We start from the raw sequence: 22661 nt of genomic DNA, 5'->3' as shown, positions 1-22661 counted from the left end.
ACATTTGAGGGCTCACTGCAATTTATCTTTTGTATGAGAAAAAAACATTTTCTATATCTTAATTTTCAAATATTGTGTCTATTTAACTGAAGCACTAATCTTTAGTTTAAAGACAGAATTAGCAGTTAAGCACAGCTAATAATATTGATGTTACCAATTCAAAATTAAAGCATTTGCTATGAAAACTACACAGAACCTTTAAATGTTGCAAATTTGTAAGTAGTACAGTATTCTAACAGATACAGTAATATAACAGACATCTCACCGGCAGGAAGGAGGGTCTGCACATTTCCTTCTTCAACCACAATGTGAGACGTGTAACAAAAATCAATCAGCAGCTCCATAGCCAGCTCGTCTATATCTCTGATAGTAACTTCTGTCTGACGTGACTCTGCCAGCTCCCCAGTAAACATAGCTCGAAAATAAGGACTGCATGCCGACAGTATTACTCTGTATGAAAAAGATAATCATGCTTATTGCAACCATTATACTCCACAAACATAAACTCACAAATAATGATCACTGTAAACACCAAGACTATCTGAATACTGAGCCAGTATTTCCACTTACGGTTTCTATCGAAAGTAATAAGTAGGAAGCTACTTTTGTCTGCCACCAACTATTCTGTCAATTTTAGCAAATATGTATGGTTACTTTTTATTACTTTAAGGTAGCTCTGAGTGTTAATCAATGCTTTAACATTGCATTACACAACTGGCGATTCTTCACTTCACATTTCAGTAATCCTCCATTGGTTCCTTCAACTTGAAAATAAACGACATTCTCTTTGAGATTAAAAACTGGTACGAGTTCCAAATAATGGCTGCTAACAAAGGAGAAACATTTTCTGTTTTGAGAATTGTTGAAGTTGACACTTGTTGGTGATATGGCATATGTACTATCTAACATGAGAGTCTTCACATATTAGTTATGGCTGCAGTTAGTGGATACCATATATAAAATCTCTAACACAAAAACTGAAGGCTCGGTATGCTGCCTAAATTTTGCTCCAGTAGACTGAAATCAATATTCAGCTCTGCGTGTGTGTGTGTGTGTGTGTGTGTGTGTGTGTGTGTGTGTGTGTGTGTGTGGGGGGGGGGGGGGGGGGGGGGCACCCATGCATGCATGCGTGTGTGTATGTTGAGAGGATCCAGCTAGTGCTGGATTGTTTTTCACGATAACATGCCTCACATGTTGGACAACACAGTAATTTTCTCCTGCTGAACCTGAACATTTCTGCATGCACTTTGCACCCCAGACCTGGCTCATGAGATTTATATGGATATCATTTTGAATTCCCTGAACAAGGATAGCTGACTCTGCCTGTTTGATACACTCGTAAACAATGTTCCCCAAATGGCATTTTGTGAATTCTTCACAGGGTGGGTTGAAATCATACACTAAGATACACACTGCAGGAGAGAATTATGAGAACAAAAATTGGTGGGAGAAACTTTGAGAATATATAAAGGTAAGTTTTTGGAAAAACAAAAACTTTCATTACTTTTTGAAAATGTGCATACTCCTCACACTACGGAATGTTATTTAAGAACGAAATACTTCACATAATTTGTTTTTAATAACATGGACCTTGTCATGGTGGGGTAGCTGTTAAGATGCCAGACAAACTTCTGGTTCCTGAAGAGAGGCAGCAGTCTTTTTAGTAGATGAAGGGGCAACAGTCTGAATGACTGACTGATTTGACTTTGTAACATCAACCCACATGGCCATGTGCTTGTTCTGCAATCAACTAAAAGCAAGAGAAAACTACAGCCATTATTTTCCCCAAGGGTGTGCAACTTTCCTGTATGATTACATGATAATGCCTCCTCTTGGGTAAACTATTCTGGAAGTAAAATAGTTCCTGATTTGGATCTCCAGGTGGAGACTTCTCAAGAGGAAATATAAAAACAGCTGTCAACTGTTTGTTCACCACCTATTTATTTTATAGCCTACCAGTTTCTGCGATATAATATGCCCTCTATTCTAAGTAGTATTTGAATTTTAATATGACAAAACATGTATAAGTCACATGAAAAATAACCAGTCTTCACTCCAGCTTAAGCATGCACGACTAACACACAACAGCTAGAATTCAATGTTTCAGTTTTTTTTATATTTAATACATACATAATGGCTGCTGTCTCACCGTTCAAAATACCTAGAATGGCTGCAGCTAAGTTACTTAGGAGGATGTAGGCTATTTACGGGTCAAAGTGTGGAATGTTAGGTCTCTAAATCAGGCAAATAGGTTAGAAAATTTAAAAAGAGAAATGGACACATCAAAGTCAGATACAGTTGGGATTAGTGAAGTTCAGTGGCAGGATGAACAGGACTTCTGGTCAGGTGAGTATAGGATTACAAATATAAAATCAAACAGGGGTAATGCAGGATTGAGTCTAATAATGAATAAGACAATAAACAGCAGCATGAATGCATTATCATAGCCAAGATAGATACAAAGTCAACACCCATCACAGTAGTACAACATTATATGACACTAGCTCTGCAGTGATGAGACTGAAAGAAAGTAGGACATAGAAGGAGTTATTCAATTAGTTAAGGAAGAGGAAAATAAAACTGTGATAGGGGACTGAAACTTGGCACTAGTAAGAGAAAGAGAAGAAAAAGTATGCACTGGGTGAAAGGACTGAAAGAGGAAACCGTCTGCTCTAATTTTGCACACAGCATAATTTCATCACCTTTAAAACTTGGTTTATGAATCATGAAAGAAGGTTGTGTATGTGGAAGAAACCTGGAGACACTGGAAAGTCTCAGATCGATTACATTATGGTAAGACAGAGATTCTGGAACTTGATGTTAAATTTTAAGACATTTCCAGGGGCTGATGTGGACTCTGACCACAATTTAATGGCTAGGAACTGTAGATTAAAACTGAGAAAGTTAGGAAATTATGGAGATGAGACCTAGATAAGTTGAAAGAACCAGAGGATGGTGAGAGTGGCAGAGGGAGCATTGGGCCAAAATTGACTGAAAAGGAATAGAGCAGACAATGAATGGGTAGCTTTGAGAGATGAAACAGTAAATGCAGCACAGGATCAAATACATAAAAAGGCATGGTCTACTACAAATCCCTGTGTAGCAGAAGAGATACTGAATTTAACTGATGAAAGGGAAAAACATAAAAATGCAGCAAATGAAGCAAAGATGGGAAAGCTAAAAGGTGGAAGAACTATATAGAGGGGTTATACAAGGGAAATGAACTTGAAGGCAACATTACATAAAGGGAAGAGGACATTGATTACAATGATATAGGAGAAGTGATACTGCAAGAAGAATTTGGCAGGGCCTGGAACACCTACATCAAAACAAGGCCCCGAGAGTAGGCAACATTCCATTAGAACTACTGATACTCTTGAGAGCCAGCTCGACAAAACTATTCCACCTGATATGCAAGATTTATGAGATATGCAAAATACCCTTCGACTTCAAGAAGAGTGCAATAATTCCAATTCCAAAGAAAGAAGTGCTGACAGGTGTGAATATCATCAAACTATCAACTTAATAAGTTATTGACAGAAGAATGGAAAGACTGGTAGAAGCTGACCTCAGGAAAGGTCAATTTGGATTTTAGAGAAATGGAGGAACACATGATGCAATACTGACCCTATGACTTATCTTAGAAGATAGATTAAGGGAAAGTAAACCTATGTTCATAGCTTTTGTAGACTTGAAGAAAGCTTGTAACAATGTTGGCTGCAATACATTTAAAAATTCTGTTGGTACTGGGGGTAAAATACAGGGAGTGAAAGTTTATATACAACTTGTAAAGAAACCAGACGGCAATTACAAGAGTCGAGGGGCAAGAAAGGGGAGCGGCAGTTAAGAAAGGAGTTGGACAGGGTTTTTGCTTTTCCACGATGTTATTCTATCTGTAAACTGAGCAAGTAGTAAAGGAACCAAAGAATAATTTGGAGAAGAAATTAAATATCAGGGAGAAGAAAGACAAGCTTTGAGGTTTGCCAATGACATTGTAATTTTGTCAAATACAGCAGAAGACTTTTGAAGAGCAGTTCAATGGCATTGACAAAATCTTGAAATGAGGGCATAAAATGAATATTAACAAAAGCAAAATATGGTAATGTAATGTAGTCAAATTAAATCAGGAATTGCCAAGGAAATTAAATTAGGAAACAAGACATTAGAAGCAGTAGATGAGTTTTTCTATTTGGGCAACAAAGTAACTGATGACAGTTGAAGTAGAGGCGGTATAAAATTTAAATTGGCAATGTGAAAAAAAAAGTGTTTCTGAAGAAGAGAAATTTGTTAAACTGAGTATTGATTTAAATGTCATGAAGTCTTTTCTGAAAGTATTTGTCTGGGGTGTAGCCTTGTATGGAAATGCAATGTGGACGATAAACAATTAAGAGGATGTCAAATTAAACACCTTTCAACCGTCAATTGTCAAGGTAAAAATTTCCTCCTCCGATCATTGCATTTCATTTCCAGTTTAAGTATTTTAGAATTAGAAAAGACCAGTGTTCAGAAAAGAGGTTTTGCGCTTCCTCTAACGACCGAGACAGTTCATCAAATTCATCTGGTCCGAAGAACAAAGTTAAAAGATATATAGCTTTCAGCAAAGAATGGTCGGAAAACAAAGATTTTTCCACACGGTTGATGAAAGAAAGTGACTTCACAGCAAAGTGTTTGACTTACCCTGCCACCTTTTCAATAAACTTTTAAGGAAGAAAAGCTGTAGTGGATCATTGGAAAATACAAAAACACATTCTGGTACAACATCAGTGTTGTAAACATAAAACTGTTACAACGTCCTTCATGAAGAAATATACATCTGAAGATGATGTAATGACATATACTAAAGTTCCGTCTGTTTATCACAGTGTGAAACATGTAAAACCTAACCTTAGCTATAAGTCACTGGATTTAAAAATGAAATTGAATTATTACTTGTTTCCAGACAGTAATATTGCACCTAAAATTGTGTATGGAAGAACTAAGGCAACGGCTATCTCTGAAAATTTTCTTGACCCATACAGTCAAGATTTAGTCAAAGGCGAACTTCATAAAACCTTTTACTGATGCACTTCAGTACTTTGATGTTAGCCACAGGGTACCATAGAAATTGCTGGACTTTTATTAAGACTCCAAAGAAACCTGCAAAGACATTTTCCATGCAATGAAGAACATTACAGAATCTAACAGCTTTCATCTGAATCAAGTAAGTACATACAGTGCTGGCAATGCTCCAATGAACTCTATGGCAAAAACCATTTGGTTTTTGTATTATTACTGAAACACAAAAATCCATTCTGAGAGCTAACTGCAACTGCCACGTCATAAATAATACTGCAAAACATGGTCTTAACACATTTCATTATTATGTAGATGCAATAATTCTCAAAATCTACAATGAATTGGGGTCTTCTGCTTCAAACAATCACTCACTGATGCAGTTTTCAGAGTTTAAGGAAATATTAAGACACGTCCGTACGAGATGGCTTTCACTACTTCCTGCAATTGACAGAGTTCTGTACTGCTGGTCTGCCATCAAGTCAGATTTTATTTCAAAGGACAAGGACGATTTTTCAAGACTGACATGGTAGTTTGCAACGTCAAATGGGGAGTATGATGCCTGGCACCAGGGGGGAGACACAATATCGGCGATGGGGACTGTTCACTGACAGCAGAGGACCTTGCTCTGGCAGTTGGAGCTCAGACAACTGCAGTAGCTGAACATTTGCTGTTAGCTGCCGATTCAGCCTCACCAGTAGCTACTGTGGAATGCACTACAATGCAGCCAAAAGAAAGGTCTGCAAGGTGCAGAGAACCCAAAGCGTTTAACGATTTTTGGTACCCTGCCTCAAAACAGCATTAGCCATGACAAGGCAATATATATGTACAACTGCCCACAGTCTCCATCCTAGTGGTTTTCATATTTTAAGCTATCATATGCAGAGTCTGAGAAATAACTCTTCTGAACATGAAATTGATGTTAAAGATGTCAATACTGCATGTATGTGTGTAATGGAGCACTGGTGCAGAGATCTATATCTGGGTTTTGTTGATATTAACCATTTCAAGTTTTTCAGTTTTGTAGAAAGGGTGTCAAAAGTCGTGGAGTTTGCATTTTCCTTAAATGTGGAATATAAAAGGAGGTGTATGGCAGAAGTTTTGGGTAATAAAAGCATTTTGAAGCTCCTGCTGTTCAATTGCATGGGGAGCTGGTAACATTATGGTTATAGCAGTTTATAGAGCACTGAGTGGGGACATAAGACACATGAACTAATAAACTGGAGTCACTACTGGACATTATGTTTACAGAAAACGGCACTATAATTGTCTGTGGAGACTTCAATACAGACCTTATGCACAACTCTGCATCTAGGAAGCTGTTTCTTAATGAATCACACAGATTCCAATCGTTTCCTCTTATAAACAGCACCACAAGAATAACAAGTAGAATGGATTGTCTTATAGACAACATACTTTCAAATATGATTACATAGAGTTATTAATACTGACTTAGGATTACCTGATCGTAATGCCTCATCCTTATAATGCTAGTTATAGCCATAAAAGAAAGGAATGTAGTTCTTTCTTATAAAAGAAATTTTTGTGCAGAAAATTGTGCTAGTTTTGTTGGTAATCCAAGTAATGAATCCTGGTCCAAAGTGCTTTCACAGACAAGTACTGACAATGCTTAACCATAACATCAGCATTAAGACCAAGATCTATGGATACCAGGCTAATGTTACACCAACTCTCACGTATGGATGTGTAGCGTGGGCTACTTACAGAAGGCACATACAACGTCTGTACCATCAGTACACCTGAGAAGGATCCTAAGGGTAAAATGGCAAGATTGACGCACTAACATCAGTGTTCTGAAAGACTGAAACTCTACTATCATCAAGTATCAACTCCATTGGACAAGCCACATAGTTTGTATGCCTGAACCCCATCTACAAAAACAAATTATGTATTCCCAGCTGAATGATGGAAAAAAAAGAGACCACAGAAAAGATTTATTAGAGGACAACATGAAAAGATTTCAAATTGAAATTGATAACTGGGGAAATTACTAGACGTAACTGTCCAGCATGGTGTCACAGTGTCTGGGAAGATATTCAGCACTTTGAGCAACTGAGGCAGAAAACAAAAACTGACAAGTCCAATGCTAGGAAACAGCAGCAACTCCTGAACATAAGCAACATTATGCAGCCAGTCCTCACCAAAACAAATGTGTGTCAAATATGTGGAAAAATCTGAAACTTCAAGATTGGTCTCTACAGTCATTTAAGATCCCATAGAAACTGTGTTTCGAAGAAGACAATCATATTTATCAGCGAGTGATAGCCCCTCACTAGCAACACTTATAATTTTTCAATACTGATGTCCAATTCTTAAATGTGTTTTCCGACCAGAGCCCATTCATGTCAGGTCACTAAATCTAGTTCCTGGATTACACCAGGCATTATGATTTCCTGCAGGATTTTACAAATGTTCAGTTCTCAAATGAAAAGATACACAGATACCCAGTTTATAAAATATGTAAAGCCTTGTAAGAAAATATAAGAATACAAACTACAAAGGCAAAACTTCTTAGAAATGATAACCACAATAAGAATGAAGGGCAACAAATCAAAATCTATGTCGGTGATCGTAAAAATTGAAACACGGAAGATACACAAAGAGCAGGAAACACTCTTACAAAAGCTGATGATCCAGTACTGGCAAAAAAAGACTGCCAAATTACATAAATGATTACTTTATAAATGCTTCCCAAACACTTAGCTTAAATTTCACCAATCAGGATAAATTTAGGCTTTGCACACTAGTATACGGCATGACGTTAGTTCCAACTAATGAGCGTGAAGTAGTAAAGGTGATCAGAAGACTAAAATGCAAAATGTCATCTGGTGTAGATGATGTTCCAGTGTCACTTATTATCTCTACTGCTTCATAAATTGCAAAGCCCTTGGCTTACATTTTTAATTTATCATGCACAGAGAGAGTGTACCCCGAAAGGTTAAAAAACTGAAAGTGACATCTTTATTCAAGTGTGGTAAAAGACAAAGTTAGATATTAGTGACCCATTTCACTTCTCTCAGAATTCGCTAAAGTAATTGAGAGATTAATGAAACAACAAACTGCCAAGTACTTACATGACCACAGCCTACCAAATAATAATTAACGTGGCTTTCAAACAGGTATAAGTATAGGAGCTGATAAATGATTACCATGATTAAACAGACAATAATTTGAATAACAATAACAAAGTTAATTCAGATCTTTCCAAAACTTTCAATATGATTAATCATGAAATACTTTTCGATAAACTGGATGCAATGCGGATAAAAGGAATAGAAAACAAGTAGGCTCTATCATATTTGCAAACTAGAGTACAGATTGTGTAGCTCACATCAGCTCATGCTAATCATAAAATCAGATTAGTATCCAATGCAAGGAAAGTCTAAATAGGTGCACCCCAAGGTGGCGTGTTCACCCCCCCCCCCCTTTTTCCTTATTTATAAAAATTATACACAGACCTCAGGCACTGCAGCCAAAATCATGTTGTCTGCAGATGAACTAGTGTAATAGTGAGTGACATTAAGGAATCTCTGTCCACCACAACTTTTATTCGTGGTTCACTGACAACAGGCTTACCCTAATTGTGAAGAAAAGAAACTACATACAATTTGGGAAGAAGAGTTAAAACCTTGATCTCCATCTGGTACTGGCCTGTTAAGAGTTAGAAAGGGTACGATGCACAAAACTTTTAAGAATGTATGTTGACCAAGACAAACTGGAAAGGCCATGTAACTAATCTCTCCCAGAAACTCACTTCTGCATGTTTTGCTCTGAGAATCATTTCTAATGATCGCTTCTCTGATGGTGCTAGAATGGCCGATTTTAGTTACTTCCAGTCACCTGTAGCTTATGGAATAGTTTTCTGAGGTAACATTAATAGTTGATTAAAGGGTCATTCCACATCAAAGGAACCAGTATTACAAACTGTCCCCACTTTACGATCTCCAAATATAATGAAATATGTTGTAAAGGTTCTATATTGTCTTTGAAGGTTGTATACCAAATTTCAGTTCAGTACCTTCAGTGGTTGAATTTTTTGAGGCTTTTAAAGAGAGAGTACTCACCTTTGCAACACATATAAAGGTGCAAATGTGCCAAGTTTGATACACATTTTTAAAAGTTCTGGCAAACATTTGGTAATTTGCTTTAATATGCTGAATCACACCATGGCAAAAATTAGGGATTTAGTCACTCTTAAATATAGATAAATCCTCTAAGGTGGCTAAAAAATTCGTTGTGCAATTCTGAGAGCCAAAGTTTGACCGACCACTGCTACTATTCATATGAATCAATCACACCACAAAACTACATAGGATTATTCCCACATATAGTGTCTATATATGGATCAAATTTAATTACCATTGGACACCTAGATGGAATTATATGCATCTGCAACATTGACCAAAATTTTTTATGTGCAAGTTTTAGGGTGTTTTCTACATCTACATCTACATTTATACTTCGCAAGCCACCCAACGGTGTGTGGCGGAGGGCACTTCACGTGCCACTGTCATTACCTCCCTTTCCTGTTCCAGTCGCGTATGGTTCGCGGGAAGAACGACTATCTGAAAGCCTCCGTGCGCGCTCTAATCTCTCTAATTTTACATTCGTGATCTCCTCGGGAGGTATAAGTAGGGGGAAGCAATATATTCGATACCTCATCCAGAAATGCACCCTCTCGAAACCTGGTGAGCAATCTACACAGCGATGCAGAGCGCCTCTCTTGCAGAGTCTGCCACTTGAGTTTATTAAACATCTCCGTAACGCTATCACAGTTACCAAATAACCCTGTGACGAAACGCGCCGCTCTTCTTTGGATCTTCTCTATCTCCTCCGTCAAACCGATCTGGTACGGATCCCACACTGATGAACAATACTCAAGTATAGGTCGAACGAGTGTTTTGTAAGCCACCTCCTTTGTTGATGGACTACATTTTCTAAGCACTCTCCCAATGAATCTCAACCTGGTACCCGCCTTACCAACAATTAATTTTATATGATCATTCCACTTCAAATCGTTTCGCACGCATACTCCCAGATATTTTACAGAAGTAACTGCTACCAGTGTTTGTCCCGCTATCATATAATCATACAATAAAGGATCCTTCTTTCTATGTATTCGCAATACATTACATTTGTCTATGTTAAGGGACAGTTGCCACTCCCTGCACCAAGTGCCTATCCGCTGCAGATCTTCCTGCATTTCGCTACAATTTTCTAATGCTGCAACTTCTCTGTATACTACAGCATCATCCGCGAAAAGCCGCATGGAACTTCCGACACTATCTACTAGGTCATTTATATATATTGTGAAAAGCAATGGTCCCATAACACTGCCCTGTGGCACGCCAGAAGTTACTTTAACGTCTGTAGACGTCTCTCATTGATAACAACATGCTGTGTTCTGTTTGCTAAAAGCTCTTCAATCCAGCCACACAGCTGGTCTGATATTCCGTAGGCTCTTACTTTGTTTATCAGGCGACAGTGCGGAACTGTATCGAACGCCTTCCGGAAGTCAAGAAAAATAGCATCTACCTGGGAGCCTGTATCTAATATTTTCTGGGTCTCATGAACAAATAAAGCGAGTTGGGTCTCACACGATTGCTGTTTCCGGAATCCATGTTGATTCCTACATAGTAGATTCTGGGTTTCCAAAAACGACATGATACTCGAGCAAAAAACATGTTCTAAAATTCTACAACAGATCGACGTCAGAGATATAGGTCTATAGTTTTGCGCATCTGCTCGACGACCCTTCTTGAAGACTGGGACTACCTGTGCTCTTTTCCAATCATTTGGAACCCTCAGTTCCTCTAGAGACTTGCGGTACACGGCTGTTAGAAGGGGGGCAAGTTCTTTCGCGTACTCTGTGTAGAATCGAATTGGTATCCCGTCAGGTCCAGTGGACTTTCCTCTATTGAGTGATTCCAGTTGCTTTTCTATTCCTTGGACACTTATTTCGATGTCAGCCATTTTTTCGTTTGTGCGAGGATTTAGAGAAGGAACTGCAATGCGGTCTTCCTCTGTGAAACAGCTTTGGAAAAAGGTGTTTAGTATTTCAGCTTTACGCGTGTCATCCTCTGTTTCAACGCCATCATCATCCCGGAGTGTCTGGATATGCTGTTTCGAGCCACTTACTGATTTAACGTAAGACCAGAACTTCCTAGGATTTACTGTCAAGTTGGTACATAGAATTTTATTTTCGAATTCACTGAACGCTTCACGCATAGCCCTCCTTACACTAACTTTGACATCGTTTAGCTTCTGTTTGTCTGAGAGGTTTTGGCTGCGTTTAAACTTGGAGTGAAGCTCTCTTTGCTTTCGCAGTAGTTTCCTAACTTTGTTGTTGTACCATGGTGGGTTTTTCCCGTCCCTCACAGTTTTGAGGGGGCAATCTTTCAATTGTGTCTCGTTCAATTCCCCCCCCCCCCCCCCCCTTTTTTTCTTGCCACAGATGAAAAGTGCATGCTTTAAGCTTTTAAAGCTATATTGTTTAATTTCTGGATCTTGCATTTTGATGAGAAAGAATATCTACCAAAGGTAGGGAAACTGAATTATCAATAAATGTACAAAAAATTAACACTGTTTGCAACTGTAAATCAAATATGTATAACTTGTAGTATATCTTAATAGTAGAAGATCTGCGTGTGGTTTAGGGAATGTAACTATGTTAACAAGAAGTACTTTTATATTATTTTACAGTACAGAATATACATATAATGAAACCGCATAAAATGATCTTAACGTTACAAAATCTAGATGATAACATGAAATGCTACGCCGCTTTAGAATATTTTATCCCTACAATACATAGTGGTTCATATACGCACTGTCACAGTTTCCTTGGGCATTACAGAGCAGCAATAGTATTTTAAGGCTCTATACTCGCTATTATACACTGTTGAATCACACTACTTGGCTGCTTTCATTATTGGTAATTTTCTCAGTGGCAATCTTCTGTGTGGCGTTATCTTTGGTATTGACATTGTAAAGTTGTAGTGTTGAGTACTGAGTCAATCATGTATAATCATTGTTCTGGCTGAATCTGTTACAGGTAAATTACAAAAACTGAGATTTTAAAAGAATGATTGATATGAATCACCGTGTGTAACAGCATCTTCCATTATGCTTCAAACCAGGATATTCATGAGCTTTCAAAAATAATTGTTACAGGTTAATAAACTGTTGTATAAAATGAATGAAGAGACCCATGAGCTCTGGTACTGTGGTGGATCAGATGCAGCTGATTGTCATAAGTCGCCTCCATTCTACTGTGGCAAAAGTCACCTACAACCATTTAGGGACAGGTCACCAATGGACAAGGAGCTTCTATGGCATAGTTCTGGGCTTTATTCTACTGGAGAAGATCGAATTTGTTCATACTGTAATGCCTTGTCATTGACAAAATTTTAATTTCTTCAGAATACATGCTGCAACCAAGTTTGTAAAGAAAAACATGTAACCAAGAAAGTTTTAACACCAATAACCATTGCATATCTGATAGGTTGAAGTTGATGACTAATGAAGTGTTAAAAGCTGGTAAGAAAATTTGTGCCAAATATAGACATGAATGGCCCAAAATGAATCACCCCACCAGGATAAGCAAGAATCAGCATCCACTGAAGACATGGATGTTGTTTATGCTTGCTTTACTGCTAATACTTTATTATCGTCATCACTTCAAAAGTCACCATCAAAGGTTCAATGGAGCAGCAAAAGGGATTCATTGGGACACACAAAGTGCAAAGTTCTGAAAGCCCAACGCAGCCTTACTAAGATAATTGCCACAGCTGTTGGTGTGAGCCATGCAGATATTGCTGAAGGGTCAATCCGTACCAAGTAGTCCAGCACTGGTTGCTTGACCATCTCAGAAAAAAATTATATTTGCTGGGTGAATTCCCCAATGTTTCGTAGTTACAAAAATATTTTTCTAAAAATTTATTTAAAACGGCAGCCATATTTGTTCTAGGCCGCATGCATTTTTTCGTACTTGCAAGCATCTATATTTTTTTACAATTATTCAGTAGTGGATTTTCCTAAGCCTTTCAGATAAAATGCATTTAGTTCAACACACTCTGGGCTACAAATTAACATCATTATCACTTAGATGAATGTATTCTTTAATATATTTTTAATAGTTCAAAGTTATCAGCCGTAAATTAAAAAAACTCAATTTTTGAACAGTAGTTTTCCAAAGAAAGATTAATTTCTCAGCTTTAATATTTTTCCTGCTATTGCACTGAATAGTACAGTTACTTTTTATAGAGTATCAATGGTGAGCAACTTACACTTAAAAATATACACTATTTTTAAAAATGGTTTTTTTTTTAAATTTTCCATTTTGTGGCCTGCAATGTCTTTGCTTGGGGGACCAGATAAAAATCTGATTGTTGTCTTCCCCCTTACACCAACAATTGTTTACTTACACTTATTTAGCTAAACAATCTTGAAGTGTGCAGTTGGAAAATAGTGTCTCAGTGTTCTGTTGGTGTTATTATCTTATTGATCTTCTCAAAATTTTGTGAGTTCAGGCCAAAATGGTGTACTGCCATTGGTGCTTCTGGATCACATTCAGTATATATATACGTGCAATTCATCAAAATGTGAAATTAATGTTGGCTTCAGCAGCATCTTTCCAAGATGACTACAAGGATTTGATAGAAAAAAACTGTATGCAGTTTTGCATCAAAAGATTGTGTGTTGCAATGTTGTGAGGCACGTCCAAAACACTGCAACTAGAGGCTTTTCTTGAAGAAACAATGGAATACAAGCAATTGAGCCATACTGACAGACACACATTGGAGACACGTCAGAAGATTTAATGGAGGGACTGATTTTGAAAACTACCTTAGCAGCTGAAAGGAAATCTTGTATAAAATGAATTAATTATATAGATATTATATATAAAAACAAAGATGAGGTGACTTACCGAACAAAAGCGCTGGCAGGTCGATAGACACACAAACAAACACAAACATACACACAAAATTCAAGCTTTCGCAACAAACTGTTGCCTCATCAGGAAAGAGGGAAGGAGAGGGGAAGACGAAAGGAAGTGGGTTTTAAGGGAGAGGGTAAGGAGTCATTCCAATCCCGGGAGCGGAAAGACTTACCTTAGGGGGAAAAAAGGACAGGTATACACTCGCACACACGCACATATCCATCCACACATACAGACACAAGCAGACGAGGTCTTTAAATATGTCTGCTTGTGTCTGTATGTGTGGATGGATATGTGCGTGTGTGCGAGTGTATACCTGTCCTTTTTTCCCCCTAAGGTAAGTCTTTCCGCTCCCGGGATTGGAATGACTCCTTACCCTCTCCCTTAAAACCCACTTCCTTTCGTCTTCCCCTCTCCTTCCCTCTTTCCTGATGAGGCAACAGTTTGTTGCGAAAGCTTGAATTTTGTGTGTATGTTTGTGTTTGTTTGTGTGTCTATCGACCTGCCAGCGCTTTTGTTCGGTAAGTCACCTCATCTTTGTTTTTATATATAATTTTTCCCACGTGGAATGTTTCCTTCCATTATATTAATTATATAGATAGATATTGCTGAGAATTATTCATTTGATGTTCAAGATGCTGTGCAAGGATTTCATTGGGAGAATAGCTAGACCACACTACATCCATTTGTTGTCTATTTTGGTGGCAAAGAGTATCGAAGTATCACGATTAGTATAAGCAGCAACTGTCTCTGTCGTAATGCCATTGCTGTCCGTGCCTTTCAAATAACGTTAATAGCATATTTAAAGACAAAGACTGAAAACATTAAGAGCATTTATTTCTTTAGTGACAGTTTAGCAGCTCATTATAAGAATTTCAAAACTTTCATCAATACAAAAAGGATTTTGCCATCACTGCCAAATGGATTTTTTTTTTAACAAGCCATGGTAAATTGCCTTGTGAGGGCATTGTGGGAACAGCAAAAAGACTAGTATCTCATGCTAGTTTATGGGGGCCGTCAGATAACCAAATATTGACTCCATATGATTTGTTCAAATTCTGTGTGATAGTATTCCAGCCATAGTTTTTTATGTGCCAAAAGAAGAAATTGAAAAAATTTAGCCTGGCCAAGATACAAAGTTGCCAGGAGAGAGACAATTGCTGGAACAAGAGAAAATCATAAATTTTAGCCAATTAATTGTAATCAGACCAAAGTAAGCAGAGTTTCCAATGATGTCACAGCATTCACATTTATTGCCGTTGAAGCAGATGAAGAAATTCCAGCTGTATCAATTGCTAGTTTACAACCAAGATAGTAAGTTGCATATATGTATGACAATTTTTGGTGGGTTGGAAACGCATATGAAGTTTTACATGAACAACAAGATTTCATCAGCTTTATGCACCTAAATGGTTCTGCTTGTTCCTTATACTGGCCAACTGCTAGACACCAGCTGGATTCCTGAGCAACATATGTTCATGACTTTACACACACCATCACAATCTGTCTTTGACAAAACTGTAGAACTGTTTAATCAAAATTGGAACTGGCTTTTTAGTGTTTTTATCTTGCAAATTTGCTGCATTGGGTATTATACTTATTTTAATGGCATGTGTTACATTGATATTGGAAATTGATTTATATAGCTAATCGAATAAAAAGAGTAATTACAAGTAGTGTTGTGAGATTTAATGAGCAACATATTTAACTTTTCAATGTTCTCAAAATTCTAAAATAATAACTTTTGAAAGGTATTCTTACTCATCAAAATGCAAGATTCAGAAATTAAACAATATACTTTTGAAAGCTAATATGTTCTTTCCAGCTGTGGCAAATAAAAATAAAAAATTTATTAAAAAAAAAAAGGAGTAGGCACCCAATGTTAATTAAATTTGATACATATATAGACATTATGGGTGGGAATAACACTATGACGTTTTGGTGTGATTGGTTTATACGAAAACTAGCAGTGGTCGGTCAAACCTTGACTCTCAGAATTGCACGATGAATTTCTAGGCACTTTTGAGGCTTGCATTTATATTAGGTGTGGCTAAATCCCTACTTTTTGCCTTTATGTGATTCAGCATACAAAGTTATATATATATATTAAAGCAAATGACCAAATGTTTGCCAGAAATTTTAAAAAAATTAGTAAACTTGGCACATTTGCACCCTCATATGTGATGAGGAGGTGAGTAGCCTCTCTTTAAAAGCCCCTAAAAATTCAACCACTGAAGGTACTGAACTGAACTTTGGTACTTATACCCATCAAAGGTCATACAGATCCTTCACACCAAATTTCATTAAATCTGGATATGGTCGTTTGGGGACCTATGAATTTATACTTTGGGGAAAGGGCTATTCGAATCTTGTCACTTAGGCTAGGGCTAACTGCAAGCCCCAATTTAAAAAGTTTGTGTTCACTTACTGTACCCTCCTTGTACATACACGAAAGTGGGTTGATTACGAGAGCTCGACTTGGTGACCTGCTAACCAACTCTGCTTACTGAATACTCTAACTGCATGACCCTCCATACAAAATGAATTAGAACAACCCTAACTGAAAGACTTATGAATTACTTTGGTGCCATTCGTTATAATGCACTGCCAACATACATAAAGATGTTGCAAATGGAAAGTTCCTTTAAATCAGAGTTAAAATCATTTCTTCTCAAGAAATGTTTCTACAATGTAAGTGAATATGTTAGCCTACAGGATTACCAGGCCCTCATTCACTGTTAGATTCTTTTAATTCTGTTAACTGATGTCGAGGGGCACGAAAGGAAAGCAGCAGTTGAGAAGGGAGTGAGACAGGGTTGTAGCCTATCCCTGATGTTATTCAATCAGTAAAGGAAACAAAAGAAAAATTTGGAATATGAATTAAAATCCATAAAGAAGAAATAAAAACTTTGCAGTTTGCCAATGACATTGTAATTCTGTCAGAGACAGAAAAGGACCTGGAAGAGCAGTTGAATAGAATGGACAGTGTCTTGAAAGGAGGATAATGAGATGAACATTGTTGTTGTTGTTGTTGTTGTTGTTGTTATTGTGGTCTTCAGTCCTGAGACTGGTTTGATGCAGCTCTCCATGCTACTCTATCCTGGGCAAGCTTCTTCATCTCCCAGTACATACTGCAGCCTACATCCCTATGAATCTGCTTAGTGTATTCATCTCTTGGTCTCCCTCTATGACTTTTACCCTCCACTACTAAATTTGTGATCCCTTGATGCCTCAGAACATGTCCTGCCAACCGATCCCTTCTTCTAGTCAAGTTGTGCCACAAACTCCTCTTCTCCCCAATCCTGCTCAGTACCTCCTCATTAGTTATGTGATCCACCCATCTAATCTTCAGCATTCTTCTGTAGCACCACATTTCGAAAGCTTCTATTCTCTTCTTGTCCAAACTACTTATCATCCATGTTCCACTTCCATACATGGCTACACTCCATACAAATACTTTCAGAAACGACTTCCTGACACTTAAATCTATACTCGATGTTAACAAATTTCTCTTCTTCAGAAACGATTTCCTTGCCATTGCCAGTCTACGTTTTATATCCTCTCTATTTCGACCATCATCAGTTATTTTACTCCCTAAATAGCGAAACTCCTTTACTACTTTAAGTGTCTCATTTCCTAATCTAATCCCCTCAGCATCACTCGATTTAATTTGACTACATTCCATTATCCTCGTTTTGCTCTTGTTGATGTTCATCTTATATCCTCCTTTCAAGACACTGTCCATTCCGTTCAACTGCTCTTCCAAGTCCTTTGCTGTCTCTGACAGAATTACAATGTCATCGGTGAACCTCAAAGGTTTAATTTCTTCTCCATGGATTTTAATACCTACTCCGCATTTTTCTTTTGTTTCCATTACTGCTTGCTCAATATACAGATTAAACAACATCGGGGAGAGGCTACAACCCTGTCTTACTCCCTTCCCAACCACTGCTTCCCTTTCATGTCCCTCAACTCTTATAACTGCCATCTGGTTTCTGTACGAATTGTAAATAGCCTTTCGCTCCCTGTATTTTAGTCCTGCCACCTTTAGAATTTGAAAGAGAGTATTCCAGTCAACATTGTCAAAAGCTTTCTCTAAGTCTACAAATGCTAGAAACGTAGTTTTGCCTTTTCTTAATCTAGCTTCTAAAATAAGTCGTAGGGTCAGTATTGCCTCACGTGTTCCCATATTTCTAGGGAATCCAAACTGATCTTCCCCAAGGTCGGCTTCTACCAATTCTTCCATTCGTCTGTAAAGAATTCGCGTTAGTATTTTGCAGCCGTGACTTATTAAACTGATAGTTTGGTAATTTTCACATCTGTCAACGCCTGCTTTCTTTGGGATTGGAATTATTATATTCTTCTTGAAGTCTGGGGGTATTTCGCCTGTCTCATACATCTTGCTCACCAGATGGTAGAGTTTTGTCAGGACTGGCTCTCCCAAGGCTGTCAGTAGTTCTAATGGAATGTTGTCTACTCCCGGGGCCTTGCTTCGACTCAGGTCTTTCAGTGCTCTGTCGAACTCTTCACGCAGTATCGTATCTTCCATTTCATCTTCATCTACATCCTCTTCCATTTCCATAATATAGTCCTCAAGTACATCACCCTTTTATAGACCCTCTATATACTACTTCCACCTTTCTGCTTTCCATTCTTTGCTTAGAACTGGGTTTCCATCTGAGCTCTTGATATTCATACAAGTCGTTCTCTTTTCTCCAAACGTCTCTTTCATTTTCCTGTAGGCAGTATCTATCTTATCTCTAGTGAGATAAGCCTGTACATCCTTACATTTGTCCTCTAGCCATGCCTGCTTAGCCATTTTGCACTTCCTGTCGACCTCATTTTTGAGATGTTTTTATTCCTTTTTGCCTGCTTCATTTACTGCATTTTTGTATTTTCTCCTTTCGTAAGTTAAATTCAATATTTCTTCTGTCACCCAAGGATTTCTATTAGCCCTCGTCTTTTTACCTACTTGATCCTCTGCTGCTTTCACTACTTCATCCTGCAAAGCTACCCATTCTTCTTCTACTGTATTTCTTTCCCCCATTCTTGTCAATTGTTCCCCTATGCTCTCCCTGAAACTCTGTACAATCTCTGGCTTAGTCAGTTTATCCAGGTCCCATCTCCTTAAATTCCCACCTTTTTGCAGTTTCTTCAGTTTTAATCTACAGTTCATAACCAATAGATTGTGGTCAGAGTCCACATCTGCTCCTGGAAATGTCTTACAATTTAAAACCTGGTTCCAAAATCTCTGTCTTACTATTATATAATCTATCTGAAACCTGTCAGTATCTCCAGGCTTCTTCCATGTATACAACCTTCTTTTGTGATTCTTGAACCAAGTGTTAGCTATGATTAAGTTGTGCTCTGTGCAAAATTCCACCAAGCGGCTTCCTCTTTCATTTCTTACCCCCAATCCATATTCACCTACTACGTTTCCTTCTCTCCCTTTTCCTACTACCGAATTCCAGTCAGCCATGACTATTAAATTTTCGTCTCCCTTCAGTATCTGAATAATTTCTTTTATCTCATCACACATTTCTTCAATTTCTTCGTCATCTGCAGAGCTAGTTGGCAAATAGACTTGTACTACTGTCGTAGGCGTGGGCTTCGTGTCTGTCTTGGCCACAACAATGCGTTCGTTGTGCTGTTTGTAGTAGCTTACCCGCATTCCTATTGTTTTATTCATTATTAAACCTACTCCTGCAGGAGATGAACATCAACAAGAGCAAAATGAGTATAATGGAATGTAGTCAAATTAAATCAGATGATGCTGAGGGAATTAGTTTAGGAAATGAGACATTTAAGTAGTAAATGAGTTTTGTTATTTGAGTGCAAAACAACTGAAGATGGTTGAAGTTGAGAGGATATTAAATGTAGACTGGCAATGGCAAGGAAAGTGTTTCTGAAGAAGAGGAACTTGTTAACATTCATTACAGATTTAAATGTCACGAAGTCATTTCTGAAAGTATTTGTGTGCAGTGTAGCCATGTATGGAAGCGAAACATGGGTGATAAATAGTTTAGACAAGAAGAGAATAGAAGCTTTCGAAATGTGGTGCTACAGAAGAATGCTGAAGATTAGATGGGTAGATCACATAACTAATGAGGAGATAATAGAATTTGGGAGAAGAGGAATGTGTGGCACAACTTGTCTAGAAGATGGGATCGGTTGGTAGGAAATGTTCTGAGGCATCAAGGGATCACCAATTTAGTATTGGAGGGTAGCATGGAGGGTAAAAACAATAGAGGGAGACCAAGAGATGAATACACTAAGCAAATTCAGAAGGATGTAGGTTGCAGTAGGTACTTGGAGATGAAGAAGCTCGCACAGTATAGAGTAGCATGGAGGGCTGCATCAAACCAGTCTCTGGACTGGGACAACAACAGCAACTGATGTACCACTGGTGCTATGTTTCTCTTTGCAAAGAATGTTTCGGCTGTTGGTTTTCTGTTTCCTCTGTTTCAGATGCATTGTGATACACTTCCACTGAGAAGGGATTTGCTGCTAGCCTAACTGTGATGGTTATAGTGTCTCTAGGTTTTCATGTGCTCATGCTTTACACTTTAGCAGTGCTACATAATTTGCTCATAAGTTTTATTTTTCAATGGATGTTTTAAATTAAAGTTTCATGATTTACCTACATCACTGTTAACTTATTGCACATTTTGTAATTTTCTACAGCATTATGTAGTTTGTTCAAGTGTTTTCACTTTTTCAGTTTATTTACTTAGTGTGCACACTGCACTGACAATGCAGATGATGTATTTTGTGATTCAATTTCCAATCATCTACTGAGCAAGGTGGATACCACAATCTTAATGTACTGGACTCACATTTAGGAGAACTGGGGTTTATTTCTTGCCTGGCCAGTCTGACTTGGGTTTTCCATGGCTCCCCCTTGTTGCTAAGGTAAATGCTGGATGTTTCCTTCAATTAGGTCATAGCGATTTCCTGTCTTATCCTATTTTGTTAGTGTTAAGTTTCTAACATGTCTGACACTGCTGTACTACCATGATCTACGGACAACTAAATAAATACCTAAAATAAATCAAGAAAATGACCATTCACTTCATGACTGTTATCTATGTTTTCTGCAGGATATTATGACACTGCTTGAAACTGATGTTAGAGAACTGGAAAATGGGTAAGTTACATCTGTTGAACTGGGAAGAATAATAAAGGACCGTAAGTGCAAGCTAGAGAGTGGGAACCAAGACATGTTCTTAGGAAAGAAAATTCATGAAATTCTGGAAGTAACAGCGAAATCAAAGAGGCTGAGTTTTGAAAATATTGCACAATGTTTTTTGGCATGTTGCTTTGATTATTTGTGCCGAAACTATGGGTTTTCTGAGAACAATGTGTTCAATGAACAAGAAGTTTTTCACCTGCATTAGCAGTATGTTTCTTTACCAATAAATTGAATCTCAGGCTGGATGAAGGTCAGCTATATAATGAATTCTGTGATTTGCAGAGTGCGTATGCTAGACTTGATAGAAGTAAAGCAGATGACCAGAACTAAATAGATTTCATTACGCTTGGACCCCCTCTCCTATTTCCAACTGCTTAGGCTTAAATGATACATATTTTCAATTCCTATTAGTAAATCATTTGCTGAAAGAATCTTCAGTATGATGATGAACTAGCAGGCAGAAGAAAGAAATGTGATGTCCTTGGTCTTTGTGAAAAGAGAAGTTCAATTAAATGTATTTTTTCTCATTGTACGTAACTATTGTATTTTCCGAAAGAGAGGGGCACAGTGAAGGACTACTGAAAGTAGTAAAGAGCAACACAAAACAGGCAAACAAAAACACAAGACAGTGATCATGTCACTGTTGAACATTTTATTCATGATTCTCTCTCTCCCTCTCTCTCTCTCTCTTTTATCTGAACTTTGAACTGATTATTGCTTGTAAATATACATTATAAATTCAGTTCAAGTTTAAATAGCAAATCCATACATTACAAATAAGAATGAAGAAGAGGAGACTTTCTTTTTTATTATTGTGTTAACATAATATTAAAACTAAATTCCGGTATGTTTCGAAATTAAGGGTACAACAAATTGATTACATTAATGATAAATCTTGTAGTAAACTGCCTTCATTCCACACGACTGAAAAGTTGTTTAAGCCCATGGTTTCTTCCAAGACGGCATCCCTAAGCACACATACTGAGGAAAGTATAAGCATCAAGAATCTACTGGGTGGCACTAACGTCATAGAAAGAGTTGCATATGAGGGGTGGTTAAATTTTTAATTACCATCTGAAAAAATAAAGTACATAAACAATTTTTTGCTTGTTTGCAGGTGCCAGCCTGCAGTCCTGATACACATTTAAATCTTGCACTACTGTGCCATCTATCATACGTAGGTGCCACCCATTGGGTTCCGTAACTGTGAAAACCCATTCAAAAAGCCTACTAGATCAAGGCAGCACCTGTGTCAAGCCAATCCAGACTTTCATAACTGCGTAATCATCATGAGTGTGTGTGTGGTATATCGCTACAACCCCAAGAAAAGGAGTATAGCAACCAGTGGAAATGTGTGACTATCACTGCAAAAAAAAGCAGACCCAACCATCATCGGGTAATTTTCCTCATAGTGGGAGCCAGAGCTAAAAATTTAATAAAACATGGTGTCATTTC

At 37.7% G+C, this 22661-nt stretch overlaps 1 protein-coding gene across 2 annotated transcripts in view; it reads right to left on the bottom strand.

Moving 5' to 3' along the window:
* Positions 1 to 22661, bottom strand: part of LOC126483953 (kelch-like protein diablo) — an 81440-nt gene that overhangs the window by 56142 nt on the left and 2637 nt on the right. For both annotated transcript variants that reach the window (XR_007587793.1, XM_050107242.1), the window contains exon 3: positions 266 to 450. Coding sequence is in view for 1 of the 2 variants with exons in the window: in XM_050107242.1 (XP_049963199.1) it covers positions 266 to 450 (185 nt within the window). In the remaining variant the exon portion in view is untranslated. The remainder of the gene's footprint in view (positions 1 to 265; positions 451 to 22661) is intronic.

This window comes from Schistocerca serialis, chromosome 6, assembly GCF_023864345.2.
Source record: "Schistocerca serialis cubense isolate TAMUIC-IGC-003099 chromosome 6, iqSchSeri2.2, whole genome shotgun sequence".
NCBI classification, from domain to species: domain Eukaryota; kingdom Metazoa; phylum Arthropoda; class Insecta; order Orthoptera; family Acrididae; genus Schistocerca; species Schistocerca serialis.
The sequence above is the reverse complement of the archived record's forward strand: the minus strand, read 5'-3'. Positions and strand labels throughout refer to the sequence as shown.